Source organism: Staurois parvus, unplaced genomic scaffold (genome assembly GCF_062004578.1).
Source record: "Staurois parvus isolate SC_StPar_1 unplaced genomic scaffold, SC_StPar_1.0 ptg000401l, whole genome shotgun sequence".
Taxonomy (NCBI): Eukaryota; Metazoa; Chordata; class Amphibia; order Anura; family Ranidae; genus Staurois; species Staurois parvus.
This window is the reverse complement of record NW_028318197.1, coordinates 3,721,114-3,735,073: the sequence shown is the minus strand read 5'-3', so window position 1 is coordinate 3,735,073 and position 13,960 is coordinate 3,721,114. Positions and strand designations below refer to the sequence as shown.

At 40.5% G+C, this 13,960-nt stretch overlaps 1 protein-coding gene across 1 annotated transcript in view; it reads right to left on the bottom strand.

The window, feature by feature from the left end:
- The window catches only part of CFAP61 (cilia and flagella associated protein 61), a 409,554-nt gene that overhangs the window by 368,021 nt on the left and 27,573 nt on the right, over positions 1-13,960 (bottom strand). Inside the window, exons 5-6 of the mRNA XM_089686524.1 lie at positions 11,226-11,293; positions 10,349-10,475 (exon numbers count right to left, since the gene is read on the bottom strand). Of these exons, the coding sequence (XP_089542650.1) occupies positions 10,349-10,475; positions 11,226-11,293 (195 nt within the window). The remainder of the gene's footprint in view (positions 1-10,348; positions 10,476-11,225; positions 11,294-13,960) is intronic.

The window sequence follows — 13,960 nt, the reverse complement described above, 5'->3', positions numbered from 1 at the left end:
CAAGGTACCATGAATTCTCTTCAGTACCAGGAGATATTGGATGGAAACGTGATGCAGTCCGTCACACACCTGAGGCTTGGGAGACGTTGGACCTTTCAACAGGACAATGATCCCAAGCATACCTCCAAGTCCACTAGAGCATGGTTGCAGAGGAAAGGCTGGAACATTTTGGAGTGGCCATCGCAGTCACCAGACTTAAATCCGATTGAGAACCTCTGGTGGGACTTAAAGAAAGCAGTTGCAGTGCGCAAGCCTAAGAATGTGACTGAACTGGAGGCCTTTGCCCATGAAGAATGGGCGAAGATACCCGTAGATCGCTGCAAGACACTTGTGTCAAGCTATGCTTCACGTTTAAAAGCTGTTATAACTGTAAAAGGATGCTGTACTAAGTACTAAGATTGAATGTCACTTGGGGGTTGAATAAAACTGATAATGCTGTGAGCACAGAAAAGACATTTGTGGTTATTTCATTATAACTGTTATGTTATATTTGTCTGACCTACAAGTGCCTCTTTAATGTAAATGTAAGCAAGATGACTGAATGATCAAAAGCAATGTCAAACTGGCCAAAACACTCAATTTCAGTGGGGGTTGAATAATTTTGGTCACAACTGTATACAGTGAGGAACAGAAGTATTTGAACACCCTGCGATTTTGCAAGTTCTCCCACTTAGAAATCATGGAGGGGTCTGAAATTCACATTGTAGGTGCATTCCCACTCTGAGAGACAGAATTTGAAAAAAAATTTCAGGAAATCACATTGTATGATTTTTAAAGAATTTATTTCTCTTGCACTGCTGAACATAAGTATTTGAACACCTGAGAAAATCAGTGTTAATATTTGGTACAGAAGCCTTTGTTTGCAATTACAGAGGTCAAACGTTTCCTGTAGTTCTTGACCAGGTTTGCACACACTGCAACAGGGATTTTGGCCCACTCCTCCACACAGATCTCCTCTAGATCTGTCAGGTTTCGGGACTGTCGCTGAGCAACATGGAGTTTCAGCTCCCTCCAAAGATGTTCTATTGGATTTAGGTCTGGAGACTGGCTAGGCCACTCCAGAACCTTGATATGCTTCTTACGGAGCCACTCCTTGGTTATCCTGGCTGTGTGCTTCGGGTCGTTGTCATGTTGGAAGACCCAGCCACGACCCATCTTCTGAGGGAAGGAGGTTGTTGCTCAAAATTTCACAATAAATGGCCCTATTCATCCTCTCCTTAATACAGTGCAGTCGTCCTGTCTCCTTCGCAGAAAAGCAAACCCAAAGCATGATGTTACCACCCCATGCTTCACAGTAGGGATGGTTTTCTTGGGATGCAACTCATCCTTCTTTTTCCTCCAAACACGACAAGTGAAGTTTAGACCAAAAAGTTCAACTTTGATCTCATCTGACCACATGACTTTCTCCCATGCTGCCTCTGGATCATCCAGATGGTCATTGGCAAACTTCAGACGGGCCTGGACAAAAGATGACTTGAGCAGGGGAACCTTGATGATTTGAAACCATGACGGCGGAGTGTTCTACCGACAGTGACCTTTGAAACTGTGGTCCCAGCTCTCTTCATGTCATTGACCAGCTCCTCCCTTGTAGTTCTGGGCTGATTCCTCACCTTTCTTATCATCTGTGATACCCCACGAGGTGAGATCTTGCATGGAGCCCCAGTTCCAGGGAGACTGACAGTAGTCTTTAGCCTCTTCCATTTTCTAACAATTGCTCCAACAGTTGATCTATTTTCACCAAGCTGCTTGGCAATTGCCCGGTAGCCCTTTCCAGCCTTGTGGAGGTCCACAATTTTGTCTCTGGTGTCTTTTGACAGCTCTTTGGTCTTGTCCATGGTAGCAGTTGGTGTCTGACTGACTGTGGGGTGGACAGGTGTCTTTAAAGAGCTCAGACAGGTGCTATAAAGTTAGATTAATGAGTGGAGTAGAGGTGGACTTTTTAAAGGCACAGTAACAGGTCTTTGGGAGCCAGAATTCTTGCTGTTTCTTAGGTGTTCAAATACTTATGTTCAGCAGTGCAAGACAAATAAATTCTTTAAAAATCATACAATGTGATTTCCTAAATTTTTTTTTTAAATTCTGTCTCTCAGAGTGGGAATGCACCTACAATGTGAATTTCTGACCCCTCCATGATTTCTAAGTGGGAGAACTTGCAAAATCGCAGGGTGTTCAAATACTTCTGTTCCTCACTGTATACACACATACACACATACAGCACATATATATATATACTGTATATATATATATATATATATATATATATATATATATATATATATAAACACTGGGGTTAGACAAAAAATGGAACCACTACATGATTTGCAGGTGTGAAAGTGACAACGTGTTTTGTGTTGAAAGTGGAAATAATGTACCATTCCGCTGTGTGATGAGACACCTAGCTAACAGGTGGGAAGCTTCACTTTCATCATTCACTGCGTGTGCTGCTAGTAATACAGAGTCATGTCAGACCTTACTGAGCTTCAAAGAGGGAAAATTGTTGGTTGCACATATCAGGTGCCTCTGTGACTGAAGTTGCCAATTTTTTTGCCGCGTCGTGAGGAACAATACCAAAGGTTATGACGACATATACAGTTTCCAGGAAAACGTTGTCTGATAAGCATAAGTGCTGTTGACATGGTCAAAAAACCAAACAAAGACAAAAGGACATTGTGCAGGATTGTGACCCAGAGTAAGAAAATAACTGCTTCAAAATGACTGCAGAGCTCAATCTCAGTCCCATGAAGGCTTAAAAAAAAAAAAGCATGAAAACTCAAAACACATCAGTAAACGTGAAAAAAGCATCACAAACACAACACAAGGCTCGAGGTTTTTTATCTTCATGCATCCTTTGTGCAGCAGTTCCCTTAACCCCCTCAATACTTACTTGAGCCCCATCACAATCCATCGATGTGAAAGAACGCCTCAGTTGTCCCAGGTCTCTGCCTCCTCATTGGCTGAGACAGCAAGCGGGAGCCATTGGCTCCCGCTGCTGTCAATCAAGTCAGTCAGCCAATGAGGAGAGAGGGGTGGGCCAAGCCGCAGCTACGTGTGAATGGACACACAGAGCAGCAGGTGCCCCCATGGCAAGCTGCTTGTTGTGGGGGCACCCAACAGGAGGAAGGGGCCAAGGGAGCCTGTTGGGACCCAAGAAGCGGAGGATCCAGGCTGCTCTGTGTAAAACCACTGCACACAGCAGTGTTATTTTCCAAAAAAAAAAATTAACCTTTAGAATTGCTTTAAGCTTTTATATGAAGTATATGTTAAAGCAGAACTTCACAGAAAAATGGACATTCCACTCTTCCTCCTCCTCCCCCCTCCTCTTCTACTTTTGGAACATCATTTTTTTGGGAGAGCAGGTACCTAGTTTTGAAAGGCAGCACCTCGACACTTCCATTGAAATCGCCAAAGAGATTCCACCAGAAGTCTGCCCTCCTCCCTCCATGCCCACAACCTTCTGGGACACATCACAGGTCCCAGAAGGCTGCGGGACCATTCACATGACACAGTGTGGTTCATGCATGAGAAGTGGGGAGTCAATTGTGAAGCCCTGGGGCTTCACAGCCGGCTTCCACGCTCAGCATGGCAGCGCCAGGAACCCGAAGACCAGTGAAGAACTGGCCCGGGTGAGTACTGAGCTGGATCCCAAGATAGGAAAGTGTCTTATTATTAAAAGGCAGCAGCTACAGTATTTAAAAAGTGACTAGAGAACCACTTTAAGCCAATAGCTTGCTTCTTTGTTTTGGATAAAGTGGGAAAGAGTTGAAACTTTTATCAGGTTTTCATTGCCATCTGAGGCTGTGTTAGAGAATCCCCCTTACTTGTTCTGCTGACAGTTTACCAGATAGGAAGTGAGGAAAACAATTCAACAGCAACACAGACATACATTAAAAAAAAAACAATTGTTTTCAGTAGAGTAGGAGAAGTCTAGAACCCCTGTAAGACTTGATTTGCTGTCTGTGTCCCCATAGTCCCTCATTTTCTGCCTGTTCCCATTAAAAACCGCTGTCACTGGAACAGGAAATGAGAGTTAATCTTTCTGTCGGAACACCAGATAGCAGAATAACTGAAAGGAGCACTAACTCTTCTCCAAAAAATGTTGCTTAGCTTGATATACACTTTAAGTGGTCTATTTAAAAAGGTTGTGAATGAATGTGACACACATTTGTGCAAGTGGCATTCATTTTGGGCGTAATTTCTGTAATAGATTTTTGTAGAACTAAAGTCAAACCTTTTTCCCATTTTAAATAGAGTAAGGAAGAGTTACAACCTTATAAACTTTGTAAAGATGTCAGTTTTATTTTTGCTATATGCATCCCAATGGGGAGATTTTTAATTCACTTCCTATCCTATGGCCATAACAGGAAGTGAGAGAAAATCCCTACAAAGTTAGTGAACCTCTTGTTGTCACCAGGGTCAACAGAACTAGTGTCCCCATTGGAGGATTTCCCCTCTATTACTGTTCTAGGGACAACCCAAAATTTGGGAAAACCCTATTTTAACTATGGCACAAGAAGAGAAGGTAAATCTCCCAAATGGGGCACAGATGGCAAAAAATGAATTGCTGGGGGTTGTAACCCCCTTACTCTATCCAAAATGGAAAAAAAGATTTGCCTATAGTTCTGCTTTAATTCCTATGATTGCCAGCTCCATCTAGTGACCAAATTGTGGTATATTTTCTCATTATGGTATTTCAGTAAATCATACCACTTTTTGCCCTCTAGATGGAGCTGACGATCATAGGAATTAATCTATTACAGAAATTATGGGCAAAAAGCATGCAGCCTGCACAAATGTGTGTGACTCTTGGCCAATAAATGCCTTACAAAGAGACCCCTGTGTGTGTGTTCCAGTTATTATTTATAGAAATAGCAATGATATGTATTCTTGTATAGTATGTGTAGAGTATAAATGATCACCTTCCTAGTTTACAAAGATTTGCATTTATATCTTTTGCATATTCATTTTATTATTATTATACAGGATTTATATAGCGCCAACAGTTTGTGCAGCGCTTTACAATATTACAATATAGTTCAGTACAGAAGGAATATGAGGGCCCTGCTCGTGGAGCTTACAATCTAAAGGAAGGGGGAGGTGATACAAAAGGTGATAGCTGTGGCGGATGATCTGGTGGAGGTGATTCAAGTATAGTTCTTAGGTGGAGGTGGAGGTGGGGTAGGCTTCCCTGAATAAGTGAGTTTTCAAAGATCGCCTAAAGGCAGACAGGGTGGGGGCTGACCGGACATACTGTGGTAGGGAGTTCCAGAGGATGGGAAAGGCTCTGGAGAAGTCCTGGAGGCGAGCGTGGGAGGAAGTGATGAGGGAGCTAGAGAGGAAGATATCTTGGAAGGAGCAGAGTGGGCGATATCTGCGGATGAGGTTCGCGATTTTTAGTAGTTTTACTTTTTTCTTTTATCCTGTCCACTCTTTTGAAGTTTGTGTGCTCTGGCCAAAATACAGAGCTGTTCATCATTCGCCTCTACAGCAATCCAAAAAATTGCCAGAGGATCTAACCTTTCCTCTCTCTGAAAATGTTGTTCTATTTATTGATGTCATTCGCTGGAGAGATCACCTACTACATCCTCTCCTGACAATAAACACTTGACAGAGGCTTTAACCCTACCTGGTCTATCCAAAATAAAATAAAATGTTATGGCTATAGTAAACCCTTTTGTGCCACCGCTGCTGTGATTGGCTGTCACAGTGGTCACGTGATTTGGAGCTCTGCATCAAAAACAATGACCGTGAGCTGACAGCTCAGTCACTGTGCTAGGAGTGCACAGTGAGCGTATTCTCAGCACAGAATAAAGGTTCCCCATGAATGCATATGTGAGGTTTCTGAGCATTAAGTCCCACCTTTTTTGTCACTATATATATGTATACAGCCAGCAGGAACAGGTTCCACAATTAATAAACATTTTGCTTGGTTAAGTGTAGAGAAAGAAAAACCATACACAAGCGCTCAAGTCTGTAAGTCTCCCAAGACCACAGTAACAGTCACTTCTTGGGGTGCAGCCCTCTAAAGATCGGGGAATCTTGATGGTACTGGAAGAAAGCAAAGAAGGGGCGTACTCTCCTCGTACATTACCGCGATAAAAAGGAATTTATTTAAAATGACAAAAGTGTATACTCACAAACCAAGACTCATAATACAAGCTGGAAACCAGTATGACAGGCTGAAAAAACAGTAATCTGACAGCAGGGTGTGCTAACGCGTTTTGGGAGACGTATTCCCTTCTTCAGAGCTCTGGTTTCCAGTTTGTATTATGAGTCTTGGTTTGTGAGTATACACTTTTGTCATTTTAAAAAAAAATCCTTTTTATCATGGTAATGCACAAGGAGAGTGCACCCCTTCTTTGCTTGCTTGGTTTAGTGTATTTCATCCAAAATTACTCCATGGTATAACTACATGCATATGGCTGCGGTAGAGTCACTAGGATCTAAGATTACGATCCAAGCTCATCTGGGGACAAAGACTTACAGTATGTGTAAATCTGTGGAATAGGTCAGCACTACATAAAAGAGTAAAATAAATACATGCTGCACATAAAACATTTAGCAGTTCTGGGTTTGCAGATGGCCTCTGGGAAAAAAACGAGTGATGTTCAGGCCTCTATTCACTAGGATTCCTTGCTTTCTGGTTTTCAGAGGGAGTGAAAAAGTGAGCAACTGCTGTTTTACGTATCTCAAACACAAGGGTTTTCTGTTCCTCATCTTAAAAATGATGAGGTATTCTTATTATGAGTATGAATGATTCATCCCTTACTTGATAATAAAGATGTATTATTAAACTTTGTATATAAGGTGCAGTTATATTAATATAATTCTAATTACTTAAGCCTGTCCTAAAGTGGAACTATGGGCAAAATATATAATGATATCCGCCATAACATACTTTTCTACTTGTTGATGTGGCCAGTAAGTCTGTTATTTGTCATTTTCCTTTAAGTTGGAATCAAAGTTGAAAAATGTAAAAATTGCGAACAGGCAGGGCCTTTACTGCAGAAGAGACATGTCTCTTCAGCAATGAAACGCATTTACCTACCTGTTCGCAATTCCCTATAAAATGTACACTGAGTTTTTGGGGTTTTTTACATTGTCTATTTTTATTTTTTTCTTTTCTCACTTTTTGGCTATCGCAAGGGAAGAACAAAATCCTTTGTGATAGCTGGAGAAGTGACAGATCATCTTTATGGAGAAATCTGGGGTTTATTTGACCCCAGATCTCTCCTCTGCCTTTCAAGCATCAGACCCAAAAAATACAGTTTACATTTCGACAGACTGCCTGTGTGCCAGGAAGACCGCAGTCTTGCATATGAGCGGGAGTGACTTCATCCTGCATCAGCCAACCAAGACAGCTGAAGACCAGCGAGGGACCTCACAGGCGTTGGACCGCTGCAAATAAGTTAAGTCTTTTTGCCATTAGTTTCACTTTACCAATACAGGTTGTCCAGCAAAAGTGTCAGTTAGAGTGTTGAGACAAACCATTTTACACTGACAGGGGTGCTTACAATAGTCAGATTTTATTCATATAACTAAAACTTTTATCCCCAAAAAAACCTTCTGCTATAGCTGCTTAAAAAGTGTTATCTGCAGTAAAGCTTTAATTTTTTAGTCACTTATATAAAGTCCCTCAAAATCTACTAGTCCATTTAACACTACCATCTCCACAGGCTGACAATGTTGCTGTTCTAGGGTGGCTCCGTATTTCCTCTATAGAGAGGAGCCACTTATAGGACGGGAAATGTGTTACTGGCTGGGTCACAAGATGAAAATAAAGAGAAAATGCCTAAGAAGATAACATGAATGATTCCACCACATCTAAGGATTGGTAAGCTGCAATATAAAATATAATATAATATATGTAAAATATCTAATATAAAATATATTATTAAATATAAAATGTATTACATTTCTGTTTTAGGTTAGATATGCTTTAAAGCCGAAGTACAGCCAAAGTTCGGCTGTGGATCACAAGAGTGCAGTTCGAGCTGGTCCAGGCTGGGGAAAGATCACGACTTTAAATTCAGGATCCACCCCAGAGTCTGTAGCAGCACCTGGCTCAGCCTCTCAGCGAGCCACTGAGAGCCTGAGCTAGATGCTCCCTCCCCTTCCACAGGCCAGTGCTCCAGTGAGCGTGGAGGGGGGACAGAGCAGAGAGTGGTGACTGACAGTCACTTATCTCTGCTCACAGCAGTGGTGAGAACTCAGTGATCACTGGCCATGTGATTGCTGAGTTCTCACACTTAGAGCCGGTGAGGGATGGATGCAGCATCGGACCGACCTAGGTAAGTATAATTTGGAAAATAAAACTTCTCTTTTAAAGTGATACTAAAGGCAATTTTAAAAAAAAAATTAATAATAAATAAATAATAAATAATTAATAATAAACATGTCATACTTACCTGCTCTGTGCAATGGTTTTGTACAGAGCAGCCCGTATCCTCCTCTTCTCGAGTCCCCTGCTGGCACAAGCAGCTTGCTATGGGAGCATCTGAGCAGGCTCGCTCCTGAGCTGCTGCTCTACATGTCCATGTAGAGCTCAGGTAAGTGTTAGGGTTGCTGAGGGGACTGCTGCATACAGAAGGTTTTATATCTTCTTTTACAAAGAATTTTATTACAGAATAGGAAACAGCAGAGAATCAGTCAAAAACATATGCAATGACCAGCAAGAATATAACATACAAAGGATTCGATGACTAATACAAAATATGTACTGATGAGAAAGCATGAAAATAAACTGTGTACATAAGTGACGTATAGGAAGAAAACACAATAAATTTAAAAAATGATAGACATTTAGGGGTTTATTTACTAAAGCTGGAGAGTCCAAAATCAGACTCACTTCTGCATAGAAACCAATCAGCTTCCAGGTTTCATTGCCAAAGCTTCATTGAACAAGCTGAGGTTAGAAGCTGATTGGTTTCTATGCAGAAGGGAGTCTGATTTTGGACTCTCCAGCTTTAGTAAATAAACCCCTTAGAGACCAATAACATAATGAACTCTAAGGAAAGATTATTACTGTATCTGCATACAGAATGCGAGAAGAACAGAAGAAGGAACCTCTCTGAATACAGAGAGCTACTGAACACGCAGGCTCTCTAAGGAGTCCAGCACATGGATGCAGTATTGCTGGTACGGGGCTCAATACAGGGATCACAATCAGCACAAATAGCCTGAAGAAGACAGACTAGACAAGAGGAAAGAAAAGAGCGAAGACAAACAAACAACAAAAAAAAAAAAGGGGGGGGGGGAGGTTTTTTATCTTCATGCATAGAATGCATGAAGGTAAAAAACCATGAGTCTTTACAACCACTTTCAGTGTGTTATGTTTTCAAGTAGTGTAATAAAATCAGGGGTGGATGTAAACATTATTGGGTTCTTTTAAAATTGAGTGTTCTGTTACAGACTACACATTTTATGAACATTTCTGAAACCTTGAAGTAACATGTGGGGTTGAATATAAACGCATTATAATTTTTTTTGTATAAATTATTTTATGAGCTACAGTGACCTCTAGTGCTGAGATTTATTTTTTCAAATTAAAATGACTAATCTCGGGTTTTGGTGGTCATGGCAGCACTTTACCAAACAGAGCCTGTATCTATGGGTCTGACTAAGGGAACAAAACTGAAACTCATATGTCACAGTAGTAGTCAACAGTAGGGGCTGGTTCACACCTCATCACACAGCAATACATAGCACATAATGCATGTGTCCTGCTGTGTGATGTAAAGGTGTCCTGCAATGCATTGCTTGCTATGTTTTGTTCTTTTTTTTAACTCTATGTTAGTTTTATGCATTGCAGTGCATTGTGATGTGTTGCAGTGCGCTGTCATGCACTGTAATAAAACAAGGTCAGCATCACTGTATCTGCAGACACACCACCCAGTACATTGGTGTGAATGGGTCCTATGCAGGGGCAGACTGACCATTTGGAAACTCGGGCACTGCCCAAGGGCCCAGGGTCAGTAGGGGGCCCCATGAGATGCCCCTGGTACCTTTTTCATAGGCTTTTTTGAGTTTGGGCAAGGACACAGGGGCCCCATGATCCCCTATTGCCCGGGGGCCCCATTGTTGTCAGTCCGCCCCTGATCCTATGCAACCCAGCTTTTGCCCTATCTTTGTATTGAGACTGCATTTGGCAATACTGCCTATTGTATCCAAATGGGGCTGGTGTCAACAGGTATGTAAAATCAATGATTACAGATTAATCTTGCATAAGCACAGAAAAAATACAGGAAATGCTATCTTTCACACACACAAATATATTAAAACTCAAAGCATGGTTAGAGATTTACCCAGGTAACCCTCTAACCTTTCCCGGCTCACTGGGCATGATGGTTACCTGGCTTTCCTGATGAAAAGCTGGGGACAATGTTTGTGTCTGTAACATATGTATACTGTATGTTCTTCAGTAAGTCTCGTCTCAGCAATTTTCTTCATAGGCTCAAATGCAGCTGCTAAGTCACTAGCTAGATAAAAAAAATAGGAGAAAATTAATATTCCATATACTATTTAATAAAATGTATTTATTTTGTATATGAATGGTTGGGTACAATAGCATTAAAAGTGGTGGCATCATGTGCATAGGGTGAAGTGCAGCATTTTTATATGGAGCGATGGACATTAGTGAAGAGGAAAACCTTGTATTTGATGCTTTGATGAAGGTCTGCTTTCAGGGGGATATTTATATAAAGAAAAAATCAGAGAGAAGAAAAATGGAAAAAAATTAAGTTTTCTAGCCATAGTGATGAAAACAAAGTTTGACTTTAGATATATACTAAAGGCTGCCATTAGCTGAATCAGGCAACATTTGAGACGTGGGTGTCCCTGTTGACACCATCGAGCTCAACAAAAGTCAATTGCTCTATTGTCAAAGGAGCTGGGTGGAAAATAATCAGCCAAAGAGTGAAGGCATCCAATCAGATAAAGCAAATGATCAGACAGGTACCAGCTATCAGAGTGCAAAAGCCAGCAGGCCACATTTGTCCATCCACACCATTTAGCATGCATGGAGGAACAGGTCTCTATTGTTCAGCCCGCACCTACTACATTAAGTAATGGGATAGGAGAGAAGGTATACAATAATCAGCAATTCAGGCTCTTTTCAGGAAGTGATGGCAAAAATACTTTGTATTAGTGAGCCAGACAATGGTTTTTTTAGTGTTATTACCAAATTAGAAATAGTATGAAATAAAACCCCCAAAAATTGTGAAACTTACGTAGCGTAACATTGCTCGGCATTACTAGGCAAATAAAGTGCACATCTGCAACTGCATTAAACACAGATCTGTGAATGTAAAAGAAATATAATTATTATACATGTTTTATTTGTTTCCCCTCATGATACAGAAGCTTCAGCCTGTACCTTGACAGCTCTCAACTGTCTATAATATAAGGGCTGTACCAAAAGTAATGTATTCACTTTGAAGTGGTTGTAAAGCTTCATGTTTTATTTTTTTTTTTTTTTAAATAAAACTATGTCATACTTACCTGCTCTGTTTTTCCACAGAGCAGCTCCGATTCTCCTCTTCTCAGATGCTCTGTCAGTGCTTCTGGCTCCTCCTCTTCATCCTATGCCCCCATAGGAAGCCGCATTGAGAATTGCTATATCCATCGAACCAGACATTGATGCTTTCGTTTATCAAAAACAGTGTCAAATATCGCACTAGATTTATGTTGACCTCTTTTAATTTAATAATAAAAACTGTTAAAAAAAATAATAATTTTTATTACTCAGATAGGTACATTATCTACATCAGTGATCATTAAGTTGTGGTCTGCCGGACTTTTTCTGCTCATCAGCTACCCTTATTGTTGGTGTATTTTATGTGTGGTCCAAGAAAATTCCTTTTATTCTAATGTGACCAAAGAAAATCAAAAGGTTGGCCACCCCTGAATAAAACATACTGCAGTAGGAACATACAAAACATACAAATACAGGATATGAGGATGTACCAAGTATTGCAAAAGTGGGCATAGCATTTTTTATTAACTTACAAAGGTCATGCAAATTTCACATGTTGGCAGAGTACCTCTTCCTCTGTAGCAATTCTTTTTCATCGCAGGTAAATAATGGATTCCAAACAGAAGCAACATGTCATCACTGAGTACTTGATGAAGGAGGGGTGGAGGCTGTCTGACATCCACAGAAGGCTTCAAAATGTTTACAGAGATGAAATCAGAGCAAGTTCTTGTCATTGGTGACTCTTGTCAATGATGTCATCTCTGTATAAACATAAATGTTGCAGCCTGCACCCCTCCTTTGTCAAGAACTCAATGACTGCAGGTTGCTTCTACTTGGAATCCATTATTTACCTGCAATGAAAACAGAGAAGAAGAAGAGTTATTATAGAGGAAGAGTTACTTTACCAACATGTGAAAGTCGAACAACCCATACTCAAGTATGTTGCACATGTTCCAAAGACTAGAGCTATTCTGAGATAGTTTAGTTCATATAATTTTATAATAATATATAATAAAATAGATGTTTAATATTAAATATGGAAAAGTTATAGAGGGCTATTTTTCATATCTTGCCTCCCCTGGTAATATTTGTCTGCTCATATGCTTAAAGTGTATCTAAAACCAAAGCCAAAAATGTAACATATTGCAGATTGCTAGTCCTTGATGTGGTGATGCATTAGTTTTCTTTTAACTAGCAACGTTTGCTTTATTTTCACCTGGTAATCCTGCAGATAACACACCTCCTGTTCCTGGGTGGCTATGTCTCCACTGTATCTATGGAGGAAGCCATGGTTGTCATCCTAGGCTGTTCCTGATATGGACTACAAACATGGCCATATCGCTTCATCTTCATTAAATGGGGGGCAAGGCAAATAATAGTTTACAAATGCTAACTAGGAGAGCAGATATTCCTTGGTGCAGCTCACAGGAAGTGACACTGCATTGTTGGCAAGTCTAACATGTATTACCTGTATTTATAACATCTAAGGTCTGTAAGCTGCTTTTATCACATATTTGTACTTGATTTTAGTTATTGTTATCTATTAAAGTGTTTCTTATTTGCACAAAGCTGTCATTGTCCTATGTGCAACTCCACATCACATTTTCACGCTCAAACTTGTAAGAAATAGAATAGGTTAGGACACCATTCTTACCACCATAATTGTGTTGAGCTTAATCATGGTGCAGGAATAGGGACAGCAGTGTCCACAATGGAGTCCACCAATCATGGGAACAGAAGAAATAGGCTACTAGCTTTCATATTATACCGATTGCCACCTCAGATCTCCACTACCCACTTGCTCTTCACTAAAAGGTCATCACCCAGACACATAGGTCATCAGGCAGCTATGAAAAATGAATGAATGAGGTAACAGGAGCACTGAGAACATTTGTAATGTCATAGACTTCCATAGGACTGAGGGTGGATTCCAGGCATGTTTACAATAACTTTAACTAAACCATGAAACCAGGAGAGGGATGGAAGGACATCATCATGCCACTGTAAATGCTGCTAAATTGTTGGGACTAAAGTGGTTATCACTCCTATATTACAGCGCTAGGTCCTCACGTTGAATCCCATCCAGGGCACTACCTTCATGGAGTTTACCTGTACTTGCATGGGTTTCCCCTACATTCACAAGACGTGCTACTAGGTAATTGGTTCCTGTCTAAATTGGCCCTCTATGTGTATGTATGCAAGATTGTAATTTTCTATGAGGACAGGGACTATTGTGATTGTACAATATGTATTATATATATGTAAATACCTTTAATAAATACAATTATACAAAGCCAACATGAGGTTTTGGTCAACAACTACTCTAAAATGAAAATACATTAGGAGAGGACTTGGCCTTTACAAATTCCAGTGACTGAGTTAACATCAGTGGCTGTGCCTCTGTGACTAACAATGGCACATGCCTTTCATATAAGATTTAATTGTGCCATGGATTGTTTATTCTAAGAAAATGAAATTACACAGTAAAAT